The 23,266-nt window shown below is 39.0% G+C and overlaps 2 protein-coding genes across 2 annotated transcripts in view; one reads left to right on the forward strand and one right to left on the reverse strand.

Moving 5' to 3' along the window:
- gucy1a1 (guanylate cyclase 1 soluble subunit alpha 1) overlaps nucleotides 1–21,849 on the forward strand; it is a 250,801-nt gene extending 228,952 nt beyond the window's left edge. Inside the window, exon 9 of the transcript XR_013098953.1 lies at nucleotides 21,829–21,849. The gene's annotated coding sequence lies outside the window, so the exon portion shown is untranslated. The remainder of the gene's footprint in view (nucleotides 1–21,828) is intronic.
- On the reverse strand, nucleotides 1,476–22,461 carry acer2 (alkaline ceramidase 2). The gene is made up of 6 exons (XM_004549504.3): nucleotides 22,043–22,461; nucleotides 21,504–21,618; nucleotides 17,925–18,066; nucleotides 16,722–16,859; nucleotides 4,854–4,991; nucleotides 1,476–3,678 (listed from the first exon to the last, which is right to left on the reverse strand). The coding sequence occupies exons 1-6, from the start codon at nucleotides 22,154–22,156 to the stop codon at nucleotides 3,495–3,497; spliced, it is 831 nt and encodes a 276-aa protein (XP_004549561.1). The 5' UTR covers nucleotides 22,157–22,461; the 3' UTR covers nucleotides 1,476–3,494.
- Between the last annotated feature and the right edge of the window lie 805 nt (nucleotides 22,462–23,266).

A 23,266-nucleotide genomic window follows, 5' to 3' on the forward strand; every position in this document is an offset into this window, starting at 1 on the left:
AAAAACAAAATAAAGTTCCAGTTTAATGAGACACAAACTGCCTAGACGCGATGCTTCTTTATTGTTTATTTTCAAAACGCACTTAAATTTTCTACTTTCTTAGGCTTAATCTTTATAAGGTGGATGTGGTGTTTACGCCTTTTGGAGGGTGTAACTGTCCCTGCTTTATATTTTATTTACAGTGTTCTTTTGAACTTGTAATTTTGCTGTTTTAAACATCGGTACCTTCTTAGAAATTACATTTAACTTTACAGTAGATCAGTGTGGCATACTGTTAAAATACATTTGGCCTTTATTATAATGTACATGTGGATTAGGGCAAATATACATGTGAAAAAATAAGCATCCTCATGATTCAGTAGCTTGTACAACCACCTGCAGCAGCAATAAATGTGACTTCAGTCTCTCACAGCATTGTGGAGGAATTGTGTCCCACTCTTCTTTACAGCGTTGCTTCAGTTCATGGAAATTTGCAGGCATCGACTTGTGCAGCACTCACTTAAGGTCCCACCTCACTGTTACAGTCAGCCTGAGGTCTGAGCTTTGACTGGACCTTGATTCTTTTCCTTTTCAGCTATTCTGTTATAGATTTGCTGCTGCGCTCAGGATCATTGTGCTGTTGTGTGGCACAATTTGGACCAAGCTTTAACTAGCTAGCCTCCTCTATCCAAAGGAGAAGTCTTGCACTTTTCTTAGATGAAACTTGCAAACCTGCAAGTCTAATCTCTAGATGTATGCTCGATCATCCAGGTAAGGAAATCCCAGAAAGCTGTTCATCTGAACATTATGTTTTCAGCTGGAGAAATGTCTCATCACTCATCCAAGTGAATTCTTCAGTCTGAAGAAAACTTGAAGTCACCTGGATGAGTGACAAAATGTTTCTTTCACAGAGAAAGGGATAGAATGAACAGAATCGGCATTCTTGAATTTGCAAACCTAAACCATTCTACCGTATTATAGAGAAGAGGCAACCCTTTCAAACAATGCCAGACCCCCACCCCTTTTTACTATCATTTAACATGCTAAATGAGGCCTGCTTTTATAGAGGCGCTCGCAATTGTTAATTTATTTAATCAAGTGGATTTGATTAGCAGCACCTGGCTAATGTTGTTGAACAAGTAAGAATGCTGTTAGTTGTTCACATGACTTTATATTGCCATGCATATTATTGGATTTGTCATTTTAAAAAGAAAATCTGTTCACATGTACTACTTTTGGTATGAAGTTGAAGAAATATTTGATTAATTCAATGACAATTTTATTATTTATTTTATTCACTTATATTGAAAAGTGACAGTTCTATAGATTTATTTAATTAGATGTGGGAAAATTTCGCCCCCTAGTGACTAAAATTGTGTTCTGCATCACTGTAAGTCAGCCTGCTGAAAACCTACAAGAGTGGCAAAAGTGTACAGTGAAACAAGCACTTCTGATCAAGTATTTATTCCAAGATAAACACGGAATAGACACAAACAGTCATTTGGGGGATTTATTGAGTTTTATTGCATAAAATAATATATTAATTATCTAATCTATTACACATATTCATTTACAAAAAAAGGATCATTAATGAAAATAAATATTTCTGTGCAGTTTATTTGCACTGTCAAAGCAGGCAGAGAAATGCTGAGATCTATATACATGTAGGTTAATAAAAACACATTAAGTCACAGCCAAGACAACCTTCATGATGCAGACAGAAAGAGGCTGCTGCTTTCAAAGTCCTTGATCTGATACTAATTCACTGACTTACTTCCCAAGTATCATCACTCAACAAACCCACCATCATCGTTTCCCTGTATAATTTGCAGCACAGTTTTATGTACTCATTGCATTGTTAACATTTTCCATTCCACCCAAAAGGCTTCTCATGAAGATACATTAAAAATGTTTATCAACAAAGTTAGTAATAATGCTATATCAAAATTATTCACCTTCACCTTTGGCTGCACTTCACGTAGAAAAATATAAACGGTTTATAATAAGAAAATACATCATGTTGTTACAAAACTATTGCTTCAGAATATCACCAAAATACTTGTTTTCTTTGTAAAACATGATTCATTTGACCTTTCATGATTGCACAAGTTATTTTGGTTGTTTGAGTTCCCAGAGTCCTCTGTGGGAGGACAGGGGTAAAATGATATCAGTTAAAAGGCTAGAGGCAGATTTCAGGAGCATGTCCAACAAAGTAAAAAAGAAAAAAATGCTTTGGAGAGCTTTGTGTTTCAGGGATTTGGTCTGCAGCATTCAAAATACATCCCTTTTGTATCCTATATGCATTTTTTTTCCTTTTTTGCCAAATAAAAAGAAAATTAAAGTTTTAGCTTTTGGACGGAGAAATTAACAAATCATACCTCCAAAGACTACAACTGCTAGCAGATACCGGATGGTTTGGCATCTTCTTTCCAAACATTTTCTAAAATTGCAAAGCACAATCACCTTCATTCTTCTTTGGAATCCATTATTTAGTGTTTAAGGCCAAACAAAGTTTGAAATAATAATAGCCCTGAAGGTCAGTTGAGAAGTCTGGGTTGAAAGCAAAAACATTCGGGATTAGAGGCTAAACACAAGCAAGCTAATTGTTTGATTAAATAAATGTAGATATTATATCTTAAAATGCTACGTTCACGTCACATTCAGATTTTTGGGTTTCTACATTGGGTGCCAATATTAAAAAGGTACCTGGTCATTCACTAATATATGAATGGTATTATTTTCTTGAGAGTATTATTGCCTATTTAATTAGGAAATATATACAGGTATATATTAAACACTTTCCTCATTTACTATTCTAAAAAAAAAGAAAAATTACAGTAGCATCCTTAAAGTAAAACTGAACAGATCTGTAGCAGAAATGTCCCATGTGTTTCTGATGTTGTTCAGCAAAAAGCCTGAAAGCACGGGCGGGCAGACGTACAGCACAAAGGCTTTGCATAAATGACCTTTGTGTAACGCTTTAGTAACATTTTATGAACCAATAAAGCTTGCTGTTGATTTGCTGAGTGCATTAGCAACGTGACGCTTTAATGCGTGACGCATTAATCACAGTTAATAAATTCAGTGCTTTATTGTTTCTAAACATGGTTTCATGACTGCACTCATGAGGTGCTATGTTTTTCACTCTTGTAAAGGCAACATAACTCTTTACAGTGAGGTTTTCTCAGTTCCCAGAAAATGTAGAAAATCTTCTCTTTAAAGAAGTATGAAATGTAAAATACTAACACTTAAACTCTTAAGAGATTTTAAATACGTCTTATGCAAAGCCTGAGATACGTTTGTAACACTGTAAAGGTTTCTTGGCTTTGATATTTAAGAGTAGTTGTGTATCGTCTAAAACAACCTGTTGTTCTTTGACCGAGTTGCATAAACATGAGCCAAATACAAAATCCTTTCAAGACGTGCATCACGTATATCCTCAAGTCACAAGAGCACCAGTTGATGCAAGATGAGTCACAGATGCTGTGTCTCGGTGTGAACGCATCAGCGTTGCTTTAAGTCACCTTTATAGTAGACTTATGGACGCAGAGTAGGGAGACATATGGCACACCAATGAAGGCCCATTTCTCACTGGGCCAGAACATGATGACGGGACCTCGCTCCGGTGCCTCGGTAGCAACATCAAAGTAGGCGAAGCAAACGCAACCCAAATAGGAAGCCAGACAGATGAGGATGTGCCTGTAAGAGCAAAATGATCACGAATAAGCCTAACCTCTGAAATGATTTACAGGCACAGCTGTAAAAGTTTAACAGTGTCTTGTTTTCCCTGAAACAAATCTGGGGAAACCTGCAGTCAGCTCAGACTGAAGAAGTCACTTGAATGAGTGACAAAAGGTTTCTCCCACTGAAAACGCTACATCCAGATGAACAGAATCAACTTTTTGGGATTTTTCCAACTACTTCTGCAGCCATGTGAAAAAAGAAAGTTTTCGCAGGACTCTATGCAGTTTGAAAAATAAAACATTAAAATAAGCAAACTTGTATGGCTTTCATAGGAATTCAGAGGGTAAGTAACAGTCAGGTTCTGGTAAACAATTGCACTTGATTAACTAATTACCAGTAAGTGTGAACACTTCTATAAAACCAGAAGTTTTGACAGTTTGCTGGTCTAAAACATTCAGGTATTGGTTCTCACAATGACAGCCAATTCACCTGAGACCATGCAGAGAAATTGCAAAATAACAACAGCTACATCTCAGAACCGCATTTAGCATATCACATGTTAAAGTTCAAGACATTATAATAATAATTATAATAATAATAATAACGTATACTTTATTGATCCCCGTGGGGAAATTCCTCTCTGCATTTAACCCATTCACTCTGTGAAGCAGAAAGTCCCGTATCTCAAAAAAGTCCATGACAGCATGCTGTGGCATGATCTTAAGAGAGCTGTGCATAAATACCCACAAACCTCAATTAAATAAAGGCACACTGTAAAGAACGCTAGGCCAAAGTTCCCCCACAATGATGTGAGAGGCTGATAAAGTCATACGGAAAACAAGTTATTCAAGTTAATGCTGAAAGGTGGTTTTTACAAATTTATATTTCACATGACTTAATTTCTCAAATTCCTCTTTTCTGTTTGATTTACCTTCAGTCTATTGAAGCTACTGCCTAGTTCCCCTGCCTGTTCCTCCTCATATAAAACACATAAATCACCTGAAATGAAAACTGGTTGACATTTTTTATTCATTTGTTTTAAGAAAAAAAGTATACAGTGCAACTGTAACTGTCTTGTAACACTTATTTTGCCTTTTAGTCTCACAGGATAAAATACACATTGTGAATAAATGATACCATTAACACCTTATACAGCACTGAGTTTGACTTTGAGTCGACTTTGAGCTTACCAAGCACAGTGTAGGTAGGGAAAGTTGACAGATGACCACACTTCGCAGAATATCCTGTCACTGATCCAGCAAAGCAGAGCCAGCGCCCACCAGATCCCTGAGATCAGGCCCAGCTTGAACACACGTGGGTTTTCACACCTGCGATGACACAGTGAAGAACAATGTGAGCCGTGAAAATACAAATGCAGCCAACTTGATGATTTATTCAGCATATAAATAGAAACAGTTCAATTTTGTTAAAATAGCAATACATTTCCTAGAATTACAGATTATATTGATTTTCTCAAAACAATCTGAAATATTTACTAAATAAATGCAATTAATCATATATGTAAAGTACATTGCTGCTAAACCCACGTTGGCCACTTGTGGGCAGCATATATATTCATCATTTATTCCTCTTCCTCTTTCACATCCAGACTATACAGACAAACATTAACATTTATTTTACCACATTTATTTTGAGGCACACGTTTGCATTTTTGTCTTAAAATAACTCCATTATCTAATATCTAGCTCTTCAGCTGCCAACTCTCCCAATGACATTCACTTACATAATCATTTAATCCACTGTAATATAAAAATACTACAAAATCATAGTGGAAATTTTCTCAGTTTTAGCAAACTAACATTAAAATACTGATCCTCATGTTTACATTTCTTTTTATCAATAAAATACTTCTGAAAATCTTATTTCTTGCCTAAAGAATCTTAAACCTCTGGGCCTCCTCACGCGGTCGCTTCCAGGATGTACTGGCCTTTTTGCCCAATTTTGGTGCTCTAAAAGCAGGAGGATTTTAGCAATTTTAATGGCAATGATGATTGCTCCAGCTAGATTTATCTGCAAATATCCTCATGGATACCCCTCTGACCTAGAGAGATGTGCTAATCCAGAGTGCCACTGCCAAACTATTCTTAGTCTTGCCCTCCTTAGGCACACCAGTCAGAGCCAGGCCAAACAGAGTGCAGAGACAAAGAGGGGGACACAGAAGCCTGACTGTGACTAAACGGTGCTGACGATACAGGACTGGCAGTTTGTCACCTGCCCTTAGGTCAGTGCATTTAATGGATTGGATTTATATAGCGCTTTTCAAGGCACCCAAAGCGCTTTACAATGCCACTATTCATTCACTCTCACATTCACACACTGGTGGAGGCAGCTACAGTTGTAGCCACAGCTGCCCTGGGGCAGACTGACAGAAGCGAGGCTGCCATCGGTGCCATCGGCCCTTCTGGCCAACACCAGTAGGCAAGTAGGGTAAAGTGTCTTGCCCAAGGACACAACGACCAGGACAGAGAGCCCAGGGATCGAACCGGCGACCTTCCGGTTACAGATGCGATTCCCAACCCCCTGAGCCACGGTCGCCCATTTGATGAAGTCAAACCATTTAAGAAGCCTCTACCTTTGAGTCACCATTGTTTCAAGGTGACACGAATCCATGGATGACACAGAACCTTTCCAGCTCAGCAACATAACCGGATTGAGCTAAACGGCAAACATCACTCTCACGCAGAGGCTCAGGAATCTTTGTAAGCAGACTTTACACTGACAGTGAAAGCAGAGATTAGATTAATTAGCAGTCAGTTGCGATCACACTGACTGATAAAGGTGGTCTGGTCTCAGGGAATGTGGGAGTCATTCAAGCGAAAAAGCTCCGAAAGCTCTGACACCATGAATGTAACATTTGTCACTGACCTTCAGAGCCCCAAAACCATGTGGAGAACACTTATTTTTATTTAAACAAAAAGACACTTTTCCTATTTAATTAATTTACACTGTAATCATAAGCCTGTGGAAATGTGGAATTTGGCCAGTAAGGAATACTAAGGTTGCCAGCATTGGACAAAAGTACTAGACCACACCTCTTAACCTTTGAATTCAGGCATTTCATTCAGTCCCACTGTCATAGGTGTATAAAATCAAGCACCTGGCCATTCAATCTGCCTTTACACGTTGTAAAGATTGGTGAAAGAATGGGTTATTCTAAATAACTCACTGTATTTCAGCATGAAACTGTAATAGGATGCCACCACTGGATTAAGTCAACTCAGTTACGGAGCACGGCTGACGAGTGCTAGGGGGCATAGAGCACAAAAGTCGCAAACGCTCTGCTGACTCATTAAGTGCAGAGCTCCAGACTTTTTCTGGCATTAACATCAGCCCAAAAACTGTGTGCTGGGAGCTCCATGGCCGAGCAATTCCTGTAGATGTAACACGTCGGTGGACCCGTACATTTATCTGCATACTGTATGTTCAGAAGTGGATGACTCCCTGGAAGCAGTGAGAAATGGTGCTACATTTTTATTTTTCTACATCTTTTATTTAAAAATAATAACAGCTACAGAAATTGCAAAATTTACCCATCACACCAGAATTAAAGATTTCTTATTTTAAAGTAAGTGCGCTGGTGACCTGAACTGGTAAACAGCCTCTATTACATAACTTGCCCAGAAAGAGGCAGGAAAAAAGGGTGTCACAGCTATGAACCGCCAACAGGAAGTACAAAAATAGATGGCCAGTGATGCATCTTCCCACTGGGAAGTGGGTCATTAAATTGTCATCAATACTGTAAAAACTGATTGTTCCAGTTAATCACAGAACACAAAAAGAGTGGCTATACGTCTTTATATTACAATTTAAGTGTCAAAGTGCTTAAAAAATATTAACTAATCGATAACTGTGAAGATGTGACGACAAGATATGTGAAAGCAAGAAAAGAAAGCTTAATATGGGGCTTATGCATTAAAAATGCACAGGCCTCAAAACAGTAAGTCAATGAAACAGACTAGAAAAACACCTGAGAGCACTGCTGGCAAAGGTAGAAAAAAACCTTCTGATTCATTAAATCAAAACTGGGGGAAAATGATTATTTCTCTTCAGCTGCATGAATTTGTTCATAAAATGACCATAGAACAGGGGTTTCTATTCGTATATCTGCACGATTCGGTTCCCTATGGAAAAGAATTACCAAAGGAATATAAGAAATTTTATTCTGAGACTTTGTAATGATGAAAAATGAGCTACAGGAAGATCAGTAACCGATTAAAACTTAGAAGAAGCACAGATGGGCTAGTAATCAGGAAGTACAGGGGGAGACACAACACTGCTATTAGAGCCACTGTGACGTCCTAATGGAAATTATGCTGCACATAGTGCTTCAGTTGAATAACAAGCCTCTGAAAGACAGACAGGCGTGCCCTTCAGACTTGGCAGATTAGAGATTATGACATGCAGTGCAAAAAAACCCAACAACAACCTCTGTGGATAGCATCATTTAAAAAGCAAACAAACAAACAAACTTACTTTCTGTCTAGCAAGATAAAAAACAAAAACACAAGAAGAAATTTACTGAACAATGGGGGAAAGTGCTTTCAAATGACATACATTATTAACACATTCCCTTGACAAATTAAATAACTGAAAATAAAATGTTTATTTCTAATACTTAGTTGAAAACCCTTTGCTGGCAATGACAGCCTGAAGTCTTGAAATCATGGACATCGCCAGATGTTGGTTCCCTCTGTTTTAATGCTCTGGCAGGCCTTTACTGCAGCAACTTGCTGCTTGTTGCTGTTTGTTTGTGGCCCTTTCTGTCCAAAATTTAATCTGCAACAAGTGAAATGCATGCTCGACTGTGTTAAGATCAGGTGACTGACTTGGATCTTCAAAAATATTCCACTTCTTTGCTTGAATAAACTCCTGGGTTTCTTTGGCTATATGTTTTAGGTCATGGTCCATCTGTATGGACCAACCAATTTGACTGGATTTAGCTGGATTTGAGCAGACAGCTTGTCTCTTAACACCCCAGAATTCATTTGGCTGCTTCTGTCCTGTGTCACATCATCAATAAACACTAGAGTCCCAGTGCAGCTGGCAGCCATGCACCCCAATGCCATCACACTGCCTCCGCTGTGTTTTACAGATGATGTGGTATACTTTGGATCATGAGCTGTTCCACGCCTTCTCCATAATTTTTTCTTGTCATCATTCTCACCACTCTATTCTGATCTTGGTTTCATCTGTCCGAAGAATGTTTTTTCAGAACTGTGCTGGCTTTTTAGATGATTTTTAGCAATGTCCAATCTGGCCTTTCTGGGGGAGATGAGTGGCTTGCACCTTGCAGTGAACCCTCTGTATTTACTTTCACACAGTCCTCTTGGATATCAAAAGGTCAATCTCCCGAAGAGTATTGTACACCTGGTTGGCTGTTGTGAAGGAGTTTCTCTTCACCATGGGAATGATTCTGTGATCATTCACCAATGTTCTACTATTGTAGCAATTTCTGAGATGGGGTTTTTTTCTGTTTTCGCAGCGTAAGGATGGCTTGTTTCACCTCCATGGAGAGCTCCTTTGAAAACAAGGCCAAGTAGCTCTCCAGTTTCTACTGTCTGGTCACAGCAAAATCTTCTAAATACAAGAACTACACCTCAAATCAACTGCCCACACCTCCCAATGAAATTGAGTCAATTGTCCAATTACATTTGGCCCCTTTAAAAAAAAAAAAAAAAGGGGTGGCACATGTTGAGGAGCTGAAACTCTTAAACCCTACATCCAATCTGAATGTGGATACCCTCAAATGAAAGCTGTGAGTCTACACATTATGTCCATGCCCATTATATAACTTTACTTAGAATATGCTTCAGTAAACAAGTAAAAAAAATGTGGCATTTTAATCATAAACATGGAGCAATAAAGCAGCAGCAAAGAGCAGCTATGAGAATCATCTCTAAGAAATCCCCAATAAACACTTTTTTAGTAGAAAAAAGAAAAGAAAGAGTAAATATTGAACTACTTACTTCATCATATGGACAGAACTATGCTCACTTCTGTTGTAAACCTTATACATCAAGTCAGTTGGCCTGAAATATTTTACATAAATTACTCTTATCGAGCAAACGCCCTTTCCTGCCAGCAAATATATGTTGACAAAAACGTCACCACATAGCCGGATATCTGGAAAACTGCTCCCATCAGCCAGGAGATTATAGAAGGATGTGAGATAAGATACATGACATTAGATTAGTGCTTCTGCTTTGAGAGAAAGTGCTGGGGAATCTGAGGAGTATAATTGTGGGAGGCAAAGATAAGGGTGGAGCCCTGATGTGACTCTCCTCGCACTCGACTGTACAAAACAGAGGTCTGTAGCATACGTGACACAAAGCTGGACACTAATTAAATTTATCACTCAAGTTTCAGCGACTCCCATTCCTGTGGATCGTTTCAAAGCTGATGAACAACTTTTTTTTTTTCCTAAATATGGACCAAAATTACTTGGCTGAACCTTGTTGACTCTTTGCCACAAATAAAATAGGTCTTTCTTGTTAATGAGACGTTCAGTCTCAATGGGACTAAAGGTTAAATAAATAAAGATAAAACCTCTCTAGTACAGGGCGGAACCTCTGCTTGAAAGAAAACGGTTAGTAGAAAGGTATACCTAATAAAGTGGTCATAAATAACACTGAAGCTTCAATATGTGGAGTCAAAACACCAGTGGGTGACTTCACGGTGCCTACATCCATCTTGTAACAGAAACAGGATGCTTTTATTTCCTCCCCCAAGCATGTTACTATTTAACCTTATTATCTGTGATATGTTCCATGAGCTGTTTCACATACATCAAATTCATAATAAGATCTTAAAACTTACTATAATACTAACAATGTTCTCCATCACGCTCAGTGTACATTGCATACGTAACTTTGCAGTCACTAAAAATTGTGTCCATGATGGAATTTTCTTCTACACCCCACTTTAAAAAAACGCTGCAGGCTAGTTATAATAGTATTAAAGTATCCAGTTTTGTAATTTTATATACTTCCTCTGCATGCTCACAGTTGACTCACAGAACATGTTGTTCTTGCTGGCCTGAAAGTTGACTTGGATTGAAACCAACAACTAAGTTTTCTGTCCTTTCTGAGGGCAAAAGTCCATCAGTCGGGGCAACAGGAACTCTCTCACACTTGGAACAACAAAAACAAGCAGTTTCAATGGATGACTGGCACTGGCAGTAATGTGAAGAATTATTAACAGGTTGAACAATAGATGAATTTTGGGGACTGATGGTGTTGAGTAAGGGTTATGGGAAACGGAAGCAACGGAACATACGTCCACGTTACTGTGACAGCTAGGAAGCATTAAGGACACAAACACGCAGAAAAACAGAGTGAAAGGCTTGTTGTGCTTTCAGGAACTTTCTTCCACATAATAAGTTTGGAACAGACACACCAGACAGTACAAAAAGGTGAAAGGTGGCATGTTAACAATGCACCGACTTCACTATTTGATTTCTGTTATTTAAACAGTTCAAGACTTAAAGAGGTGATAAAGCACATTGTTGATAAGTCAGGTTATCATACTTCCCATGCATCAACTCTGGAACATTTCCCTGCCTATAAAGGCATGACTGAAACAAAGCCAGAGACTTCAAAGAGGACTGCTGGTTTACATTATTTGGGGCTGATAAAAATTAATTTTTTGTGATTTATGCTACATCCTTTGATGCTGCAGTCGCTTCTTATTTACCGCCAATGTTATTTCCAGTTGGGCACATACCAGGCGTTTCCGCCAAACAAACCTCTGCCAATAGCCTGATCTACAGCCATCCTGTGAGTCACTATCCGATTGTTCAGTGATGACGCGACGAATCCTACTTCCGGGCCTAAAGTAGTCTGCGTTTAATATGGCTTTTGTGTTGTTAACATGTTTAATGTTATGTATTTTCTTCTATTTGATCTCAAAAAGCTCCTAAAACAGTCAGTGATCACTGTTGACCTCCCTCGGCTTTTATTACCACTAATCATTTATTTAAGCTCAGTTTTTAAAACCTTAGGATGCAACTACAGCCCAGCCCATGCAGCAGTATATGAATGACTAACCTCGTATTGTGGATGGATTATCTCAGTTGTTCTCCTGGCTGAAGTTTGGTCCTTTTACAGCATCCTGCCATGCGATTACATTTGTTCCTGACCACCGAGAACACTCATGTTAACTTTTATCGAGTGGGAAAAAAGTTAGCTTGTTTATATTATGCTAACATAGCTGTGTTGCTAGCGGTCACGTAGCACATCATTATATACCAGCTAGCCCAACTTCAGTAACCCTACAAACGTCACTGCTGTTTAGCTCCTCCCCTTTGTGAGTGTGGACGCTTCATCTCTTTGCTCTTGAATGCTTTGCTTCTTATATTGATTTTTATGCTGATTTTTTCCCTTTTTTCCGTGTGAGCTTACCTGCGATAACTTCTGGACACTTGTAGATCATTAGGACTAGAGTGTTCTTAACAGAAACAGCAACATTTTATGGTTACCTTGTCCTCAGCGCTCCGTGTGTCTGTGGCCTAGACACAGCTGAAGCCTGATTACAGCGTCTGGGCACCGAGCAGCCTCAATAGCCTGGAAAGGTGCTAACCGCTAGGCTAACTAGCAACAAGATGCCTTCCCTCTCCACAGATGACTACCACAGCCTCCTGCAGAAGATTGCAGTACTGGAGACAAAAATTCATCGCTTAGAAGTAAACGTGGAGGTAAATGGACTGTGTGGAAATGAAAAACAGCCATAATGCTCGGGTCTTATTTTCTACAGTTGACAGGCTAACAAACCCTCCTGTGTCAGTGGCAGCTGAACTTCATTCGACCATGGCCTGCAATGACTTTGCCAAATTCTTCACTGAAAAAATCCAAAAAATTAGACAAGCAATTGGTACATCAACAGCAGATCCAGGATATGTACTGTGTCCACCAAAAAACTGTTTAAACACCATGAAACAGTTTCAAGCTATTAACAGCAAAGACCTGGAGGACATCTTAGGTAAACTGAACTCCTCCTCCTGCTGTTTAGATGTCCTGCCAACAAGTTTTTTCAAAAAGGTCTCAAAGACTTTAGAGTCAGACCTGTTACAGATCGTCAACTTTTCTTTATTATCAGGTGTGTTTCCAGAATCACTAAAAACTGCTGTAATCAAACCTATACTGAAAAAGGACAATCTTGACAAGACACAAATGAACAACTACAGGCCGATCTCAAATCTCCCGTTTTTAAGTAAGATCATTGAAAAAGCAGTTTCTCAACAGCTCAGTTACTTCTTAAAACAGAATAATTGCTACGATGCCTTCCAGTCAGGTTTTAGACAGAACCACAGCACTGAAACCGCTCTGACCAAAGTGTTTAATGACATATGTCTGAATACAGACAGTGGAAAAATGTCAGTCCTAGTTTTACTGGATCTCAGTGCAGCATTTGATACAGTTGACCACAACATATTACTCAAACGACTGGAGAACTGGACAGGTCTTTCAGGAACTGTACTAAACTGGTTCAAAACATACGTAGAAAACAGGAAATACTTTGTATCAATAGGTAACTTCACATCTGAGCAGACAAGTATCACATGTGGAGTTCCCCAAGGTTCCATCTTGGGACCCCTTCTGTTTAACATCTACATGCTCCCACTGGCACAGATTATAAACAACAACAAAATAAACTATCACAGCTATGCAGATGACACACAAATATATATCACAATGTCACCAGGAGACCGAGGCCCTGTACAGGCTCTTGGTAAATGCATTGAGGAAATCAATGACTGGTTGTGCCACAATTTTCTCCAGCTAAACAAAAACAAAACTGAGGTAATAGTCTTTGGCGCCAAAGAAAAACGATTACAGGTCACCAGAGAACTTCAATCTATACATCTAAAAACCACAAACCAGGCGAGAAATTTGGGTGTAGTGATGGATGCAGACCTAAACTTAGAAAAACACATTAAGACAATAACAAAGTCAGCTTACTATCACCTCAAGAATATATCAAGGATAAAAGATCTGATGTCTCAACAGGACCTGGAAAAACTAGTCCATGCATTCATCTTTAGTAGGCTTGATTACTGTAACAGCATCTTTACAGGTCTACCTAAAAAATCAGTCAGACAACTACAGCTCATTCAGAACTCTGCTGCTCGAGTCCTCACTAAGACCAAAAAAGTGGACCACATCAGTCCAGCTCTGAGGTCCTTACACTGGCTGCCTGTCCGTCAGAGGATAGACTTTAAAGTTCTGATGCTGGCCTATAAAGCTCTGAATGGTTTAGGACCAAAATACATCAATGACCTCCTGACCCAGTATGAACCATCCAGATCCCTCAGGTCATCTGGATCCGGTCTTTTATCAGTTCCCAGAGTCAGAACCAGACACGGAGAAGCTGCATTCAGCTTTTATGCTCCTTATATCTGGAACAAACTCCCAGAAAGCCTCAGATCAGCTGAAACACTCAGTTTATTTAAATCCAGGTTGAAGACTCACCTGTTCTCAGCTGCATTTGAATAAAGCACCAAATCCACACTTTAAGCTTAAATTTCAAAACTTACATTTAACTACTGATTTTATCTACTGTTCTGATTTTATCTGTTTTGATTTTATATACTGTTTTGTTTGTTTGTTTGTTAATTAGTTAGTTTATTTGCTTGTTTTAATCTATTTTAAATCATGCTTTTATTTGTTCTTGTTTCTAATGTCTCTGTAAAGCACTTTGAATCACCTTGTTGTTGAATTGTGCTATACAAATAAACTTGCCTTGCCTTAGTTTTCCGTCTTCATTTATGTTGGAAGTGATAGCAGAGCTGAACGTTTTAATTTGTTTCCAAAACTCCGCAGTCAGGACATGCTATATTGTATTTAGATAGAAGCTAGCGAGCTAACTCCCTGCTAACTTCTAACTCCATTAAATGTCATAAATTCCGTTTTCATGGATGCCTGGATGTTAAACTCAATTGTTACACCTGGTAGAGCAGAACGCTGATCATTTTATTAAAGATGAAAGACTTTAGACAGTTTTTCAACTCTCAGTAATGCCACAGTGATCGTTTGATATATGGACCTGCAGCGGAGTTTAGGTCCAGACACTGCTAGTGACGTCAGACTGAACAACCGGATAGAAGACGACAACATTTAGGTGGGTGCTAAGTAACGTGATTGCATAAAACCAAAACATATAAAACAATCCAAAGTTTCAGCACTGCTGGACTTTCTCACTTTTAAGTGAGACTCAGTTATGTTGGGGAACGAGAACTAAATCATTGACTTCACATGGTTTGCGTTGACTTTCACGGAAAAAAAAGAGTCTTCATCACCACAGAAAGCTGCTTTAGAGCCGAGCCACTCATATTTCTGTTAGAATAAAACTGTAACTTTCACTAACAAAGCAGGCTGTCAGAGGGAGGGGGACAATAGCTGCCTAGTACAAGACGCATACAGCGCATGCCACAGGCAGTTACGTTTTCCAGCAACGCAGAGCAGGTTTCAGCTTTTAACACACATATTTTAGAAATCCCCATAAATTCCTAACAGAAAAGTTAGCCTGTATAGTGAAATTCTATCAACTTTCCTGCAGCTGAAGTAGTGTACACTCGAAACCACCCAAACAGAACAGTTATCAGAATACTTTAATAATTCTTAAGGAAATTATGTTGGTTACAAGAAGAATAAAAGAATAAAAACAATAAGAATAAACCAAAATACCTATTAAGCTGGAAGACAATCAGAGTGAGTATATTTCAGGAGGTTTTGAGATTCAGGCTACGTCCACACTAGCCCGGATAGAATTGAAAACGGCGTTTTCATCTGAAAACACTCCGCGTCCACACTAGCGTTTTCAGTCATTTTCACAGAGTTGCGTGCCTACATTGAAATGGCTGAAAACGCTTACGTTCCAGTACTGCGGATGCGTGAAGCGCAACAAGATTCGACCTGCCTCTGTCTGCTACTTATTTACTTTCCGGCTCTTTGAAACGTCGCGGCAAAATGTTGAGGAAAAGCACCGAGTTTTTTAAATGGACTAACAATGAGGTGGAGTTGTTGCTGCGAGTAACACAAAAGCATAAAGTTGCAACTGCGAGTGAGAGTTAAAAAATTTGAAGAAAAGTTATCTGGAGCATGTACAGACTGATATTAATCTTTAATAGGGCTTGAGAGCAAACAAAACAACAATGCCCTACACTATCTTAGTTTAATTGGTCACACGACTGCATCACATGACTAACATGCTCATCATTTTAGAAAGTCTCCATTTTGGCTGTCCACACTGCGACGCGAAAGCACTGTTTTCAAATGTTTTCCCATGAGCCAAAACGCTGTCTCAGTGTGGACAGGAGGCCAAAACGGAGAGAAAACTAAACGCATTAGTGTGGACGTAGCCTGAGACAGGATTTCAAAGTGGAGAGAGAGAGAGCAAAGCTTTCCACTTCCAGGGGTTTGTTTTTGTGATACTATCCCCACTGAGCAAATATGGCCCTTAGTGACATTTTAAGCCTTTTGGCAGTGATCTTTTGTGTGTGAGTGCATGTTTTTAAGTGTTTTTCAACTGGACATGACTAGTAAGGGTTAGATTTGATTGAGAATAAGACTATGACATTGCACACATAACTAGGCCCTTAGAGATACTCTGCTTTATCATGAGAGACACTCAGGAAGGCACCATAATTTGCTAAATAACCATCAAGCTGTGTGAAAGGAGACTTCAAACTAGTGGCTGAGACCACAAACCCATTAGGAACATGTGGTCATTAGTTGTGTGAGCAGTAAGATCATTTTCTCACAGACTTCTGCACAATCACACATCTTTTTATAAATCACCCAACAGATTCACCACCTGCTTCCTGTAAGGGGTTTATAAAAATAAACTTTTACTTTACTTACTTTAGGTTTAAAATTTTCTGCATCGTCTTCCCTCTTTTGATGCTCAGAGCATGTCCACATTTGATACATAGTCCATGTAGTTTACTCAGTGTGCCACTTCTGGCTCAGACCTACTCGGCTACTTACACTCATCTATGCTGTTTAAACAAACACACACACAGTCATACTCTTCCGTCTTACCTTTTCAGCTCAGTAATGAGCAGCACGGTACATGGGATTCCCAGAGTCATCAGTGACAGCGAGTTGACAACAGGTTTCACAAAGGCCAGCCCCGTGGTGATCCCTGATAAGATGCCGATGACCACTTTGAATCTCGACCTAGATGGATTAATGAACAAAACAGACAGATATTGCTGCAATACTCCATGAACATGATTGTAAGATACAGAGGGAGTGTTTGGATGACTCAGATGTGCTCCAGAAATTATTATGACCCACTTAAGGTGCACATAACAAACACGCTCAGCTCTAATCAAAAGGCTGGGCAAAACAAGTAGCAGCCTGAAGTGAGAGCAAGCAACTGTGACAGCTTGGTGACAATGCAAGGAGAAGTAAAGACATGTGATGCAGCTTTTACTGGTGTCAGCTATCTTAGAAAGGACTATTATTAAACAGGAGTGTCACAGCAGCTGAGATATCATGTGACAACAGTGAGCTAAATGTACTAAATGCATATGCTACATATTTGACCATGTGGGAAAAAAAATGTTTGCCCTGCCTTGCACGGGACAAACCTACACTGTATCTGCTTTAGTGTTTATTCTTAATTATTGCCACTACCATCAGATGCCACCAGCTGTGAGTAATTCCAGTCAGAGCTAAACACTTTTAGCTGCTTGAATGATAATTAAGAGTTAAGAGCATGAAGGATAGGCCTCAGGCCTGATTACTGGTAGAGCTTCTGAATTAAGAAATCACTTAAACAGAACCTGTCTGACAAAATGAAGTACTGGTAGGCTAAACAAGCTCAAAAGCAGCAGGACAATAATCTAAAACACACCAGCAAGTTCACCTCTGAATGTCTCAAACAACCCCAAAATGAAGGTTTTGGAGTGGCCTAGACAAGGGCTGCACCTTAAATCTGATTGAGTTGCTTTGACATGACCTTAAACCATGCTCGAAAATCCTCCAGTGTGACTGAATTAAAACAATTCTGCAAAGACGAGAGGGCCAAAATTCCTCCAAAGTGATGTAAAAGACTGTAACTTTGTTTGATGATGGGAAACATTTTATTGTGCCAAATATTGCAGAAAAAGAAAACCCAATTAGGAAAGGAGTAAATAGTTTTTCACAGGACTACATATCTACACATGCACATAGTTTAAGCTCTTTTTTTACAATAATAATAATAAATAATAATAATAATTGTTGTTATCAACATACCGATCCCTCCTGAATATCCTGGGTAAATACCTCTTTGGAAACCACATGGCTATGGCACACATGAGCACCCATAATATGGCTAGCTCGTCCAGCATTTGGCCAAGAAAGCTGAGGGTGGCATGAAAATAAGTCGATCCAATACCTTGGAGAAAGGAAGAGACACAGAAGGACAGTGATAGATGTTTAAGTTTTGTATTCAAAGGGCAGGATAAATGAGACAGTCTGTGTTTTGTTACGTGCTCCCTCTCTCTTTTATAACATCAGAACATAACTGAGAATAGCAAACGTAGAGTTAAAATATTCCCCCTCTAAAACGACGTGTTCAAAACAATAACCGAAAAACGGAGCACAGTTGGAACGCCACAATCATCACACATCGAACAGGACCGGCTGTTATCTACGATGGGAACTTTGAAAGCCGTTTTCAAGCTGCTAAACATGTGGGTTTCAAGTTATTGTGCAAATGTTTGCCAAATGTTTTATGAGGAAAGGCAGTCATTGTGTAACAGTGAATGTAAAGGCCTCTTTTGTTGGCCTTTAATTTGCAAAGTTATTTAGAAATGAAGCCTTGAAATGCTGCAGAGACATGCAGCAGTCACTTTCCCCTCCTTGTTTATCACGGTAGAACAGACTTTTTATTATCAGGTGCAACATTTCAGCAGACTTCTTATCAAATGTTGCTCCCACAGTTGTTACTAATCGTGAAAACCTGCCATGGTTCTCAACCTAGGCATGAGAATGAGCCATTCAACAAAAGACTTAAAGAAGCATTCATGTAAATGAATCAGCAGCTACTTCATAATCAGTCAAGCAAAGAAAAAAATGGCTAACTGAGGAGTGTTAGTTGGATATAACAGATATTTGCATAAAGATGAAATGATTAAAAAAAGCAAAAATAGCTCTTTTTTTTTAAGACTGGTCCTTTTTTCCATTAAAACTAAAAGTAGAATCCAGGTTCTTTGTGACTTGACAGGATATGAATATGTTGCCTTCAGCTCAGTGAGGGGTAGGGCTGTGCGATATGACCAAAATCTCATATCCCGATATAAGAATTCTATCGTCCGATAACGATATAAATCACAAAAATGTAACATTTTCTGTCAATTCTGTGAATCTCTGGCAGCTCGTCTTGCCGGACGTGTTTCTAGCTGCGCGTCATGTAGCTGGAGTCGAGTGTTTTAACCGATGTATGAAACTATACATTTTTAGACACAAGTTGTGAAGGCCGCCGTTTTCTTTGTGAGTATTTATTACACGGCGTGCTGCGGGGAAACGCCTGTTCTAACGTTTGAGTCTAAGGTCTATTTATTAGAACCTGGCGGCTCTTTTTTAATACTCATCTGTAAATAATCTGCTCTTTCACGTGATTCAGTTTATTTTGAAAAGTCTCAACAGGATCTTGAGCTTTATTGTGAAAGGTTTATGTGGAACATAAACAAGCGGACACACGATGGTGTTACCGTCGTTGTTGCTAACCACAACGCATAAAAACAGGCGCTTGTCCGTCAGTAGTGTGGTTATATAAAATATAAGAGAAAGAGAGAACTTTAAGAAATTAATATAGCCACTACAGTGACCATCAGAACAATGAAAAAATATTGCCGTAAACAGTTTATTTTGCAACACCACGAAACAAACGATAGCGTAAAATGAATCGAACAGCCCTAGTGAGGAGTGTAATTTCTTAATTCAAAGCCTTAATTTACACGTTCTTATTTTTGATCTGCTGACAGGTCAAAATATGGATGCAAAGTAGCCAAACTATATTTGCACACACTGCTGAGGCTAAGGTGAAATAAAAAGGAGCTGGATGTTGTTTTTGAACTAGAAACTATAGGCTTGCTTTTCTATTCGAGTCAAAGTTCATCATAACTGCTGAAACAGAGGAAACGGCATGAAACCATGTGACCCGTTGCTGGCACTGGCTTTGTTTTAAAAAGCCTCCAGAATCAAAGAAAAGAAAATGGATGCAGTCCAAGATACACAGATAAGGATTTATGGTATGGCAACATGTATGGACCAAGAATGTTCAACTGTCTAAGAGGCTCCAACAAAGCCAGGAGACTGCGTTTATTTCCCTTTACATTGGACCACACATGGGCCACAGAGGAAAACACCCAGCTCGAGTTCTTTAAATCTGACAGTTATGCAAATCTTTTTCAACTACTTTTTTTTTCCGGACACCCACCAAGGTCACCTCCTTGGAACAGAGGTGGGGTTGCTCTTGGGTTATCTTTGCTGACAGGGCAATCCGAGCGTTTGCAAAACAGCATCGATGGGGAAAGGCTCTCTATTGAACTGTGTAGATGAAGAAGCACCATTAAAGGCCTAAATATTGAATGGGACATAATGAATTCAAAATCAATCTAAAGATGGTGATAGAGGCCACAGCTGAGAAACTGTGCACCCCAACAGTGCCACTGCAGTACAAGTGTATACAGATCACTCCTTTGGTCTAAAACCTGGAAACTAGTTCAAATTAAATGTCCATCGTAACTGCCTAGAGACCAAGTCGACATACTTTAACCTTCTGGTTTGTACTAGTTAACAGTGCAAACCCCTCAAATACTTTGCTTACTCTCATAAAAAATAAAGGAAAAAAATAATATTTTTTTGCTGTGAATAAAGTCCTACAGGAATACACAATTCTTTTTGAAATTGGTTTGTGTAAGGACTATTTACTCAGTCCCTTTACTTACACATTCATTTGACCCGTTTTGACAGCAGTAAAAATACCTCAAATGGCCTTATTTACCTTCAAATTTGATAACTTTTGGCATCTGCACAATGATAGTAACGATGATCAACTCAGTTCAAATATATTTAGATGAATATGGCTGTTACGTTTTTGTGTCTTGGGTAAAACTTGACATGAGTGTGAGATATTGGATATTTTTTTCCATAAACAAATGTTGTAAAACCTAAACAAAAATTAATAAACAAAAATAACAAAACACTGTCTGCTCTCTAATACACAAAGTAAGGATCAGGCATACATTTATAAATGCCAAATACTATATGTATACTATGAAGAAGGTGAATATGAAGAGTATGTTAGGGTTAACAACTTAGCACTTAATCTAATGCAATCTGATGTAGCAGCCCAGCTATAAAGGCCTCCTTTATGAATCCTATAATGATCCTTTTCTTTTTACAGTCATAGCAGTGTTAGTGGCACTTATGTACTCAACTGAATTATGCTGATGTGCTTTTCTAGTGAGTCTCCTTATGTATGCAAAAAGTGCAGTGCACTACCTCTATCAACAAACCCACATATAAAGCCAAAAAATGGCAACGATCAAACAAGGAGCCCTGCAACAGATGGTCAGGCCCCCACGCAGATCCTTGATCTCAACATCTCAGAGTTTGAGATTAAGGAAGAGACAGACTAAACAACAGAAAACTGGCAAATCTTCCCAAGATGCCTGACAACTGGTGATCTGTATGACATCCACTATTTTATTTATTTATTTGAAGCCTCCCTATCTGACGCTTGCTTTATGTACCACGTGTATAGATGAGAAATGAAAAATAAATAAATAAAAATGAAGGGTTAAGAGAGGTCAGCAGCCAACTTACCGACCACAACTAGCAGTATCCATATGAGGTAAATCCCACTGTTGAAATGTTTTGCATATTGGCGGAACAGGCACATTAGTATCGGCGGCAAAACAAAAAACAAAATGTTGCTGATCTGAAATGATAAACAACAGAAAAGTCTTTGTCACTGATCCCGCAGCAAAGAGCCAGCAATGCCCGTCAAAAGTTGATCAGTGTGCGGGCCTCGGTGGCTGTGCAGAAACTGGCATGCAAAACCTGTAAACTGCTACTAACAATACATATCATGATGCTGAAGCTGAAAAGCAGCCAGAATGCTCAGCTAAGCAGTCGTTAACCTGGGAAGTAAATGGTAAATGGCCTGTATTTGTATAGCGCAAAGAAGCCATTAAACTACAAAAGAAAGAAAGGAAAGGAGAGTAAAACAAAACAAGCAGTGCAACGGAGACAACAGCAAGAAGAGGAAATGCAGAAAGGCTTTGACTGTAAACAAAACTGTAATGTGCAAAATAGCGAGAAAAACAACAACAACAACAACAAGCCCCATTCTCAGAACCGACCGTGTTGTAAAACTCAGCGATGCTGGGGTAAATAAGGTAATTGCCTTCACACCAGTCCACCTCGGAGCTACCAGCCTGCAACTGGTCCCAAAACATCACATTAACGTTACTCATGTCTGAACTAGTTCTGTCGGATGGACAGCGCCGAGCAGACAGCACATAAAACAACCGAGGGGGGGAAAGTCGCTATCCGTCGGCTCGCTGGCTGCACGCTAGATCCTAACGTCCGAGTCGTGGCACGTATCGGCCACTCGAGCCTGTGACACACTGGGGAAATCGTTATGGAGCTGCATTTTGAGAACGTCCTTCTTCCACAAAGCCTCCTGCTCGTCGTGACGCTCTGCTTCGTCCACTGACAGCTGCTCAGTCCGCGACTCAAAGAGTGCTCAGGCTGCAAGAGAAGTCACTCCTGCCTGCTTCCTTCTTCGGTCAAACGTAGGTCAGGAAGGAAGAGTTTACTTATTTTTGTCACGGTAATTTAAAAAAAAAGAGTAGTGGGGGGGGGGGAGATACTTAAAGTTTGTATGTTCAAGTCAGCAGTAGTCAAAGAATACTTTTTCCTTTCTTTCTTTCTTTCTTTCTTTCTTTTGTTTTTGCTGTCTCTAAAACAGAATTACAGTTAAGATCTCCAAATTTCGATTTTCTCGAGAATACTGAATGACAATAATACATTTCTACCCTTTTCCCTTCCATAAACAAATCGAGTTTTCCTTTTTTTCCTATTTTTTTAATTTTGACTTATTTCTATCTGTTTTGTTTTTTATTAGCAACAAGCTTCCATACCAAACTGAACCAAATCCACAGCTTTATTGTTCTTTAAAAATAGACCAAAGTAAGAAAAACAAAATAAAAAATACAATAAAATAACTAGTGTTTTCATGATATGCTATATTTTCTATATCTGTATGTTTTTTGTGTAAATTTTATGTAATGTGCCTGGAAATTAGACGTTTTGCTAAAATGTAATGTTTACATGTTGTATTTTCATCTACTAGTGTCCATTCATATGCGCTGTCCCTGTTAAATAAATAAAAATAACAGAATACTAACAAAAATGACATAAATATTACTTTATACATTTGGTGTGAAAGGTGGGTGATGTCTTTGTAAGACTTTAAAACTGATCTAAATACAGTTACAAATCCAAAATGTACACACATAATTTACTCAGTCAAGCTATCAAAAGCTATGACTGAGTAAATTAGCAGGCCCTGTCCAACCTCT

The sequence above is a fragment of the Maylandia zebra genome, linkage group LG6 (genome assembly GCF_041146795.1).
Source record: "Maylandia zebra isolate NMK-2024a linkage group LG6, Mzebra_GT3a, whole genome shotgun sequence".
Classification (NCBI taxonomy): Eukaryota; Metazoa; Chordata; class Actinopteri; order Cichliformes; family Cichlidae; genus Maylandia; species Maylandia zebra.

Coding starts and splice junctions, on each gene's coding strand:
- acer2 (XM_004549504.3), bottom strand. CDS start 22,156: ATGAGTAACGTTAATGTGATGTTTTGGGACCAGTTGCAGGCTGGTAGC. Junction 18,067..21,503: donor GATACTGCTAGTTGTGGTCG/GTAAGTTGGCTG, acceptor CCTTTCTCCAAG/GTATTGGATCGACTTATTTT. Junction 4,992..16,721: donor CTCATTACTGAGCTGAAAAG/GTAAGACGGAAG, acceptor GTGTCATCGCAG/GTGTGAAAACCCACGTGTGT.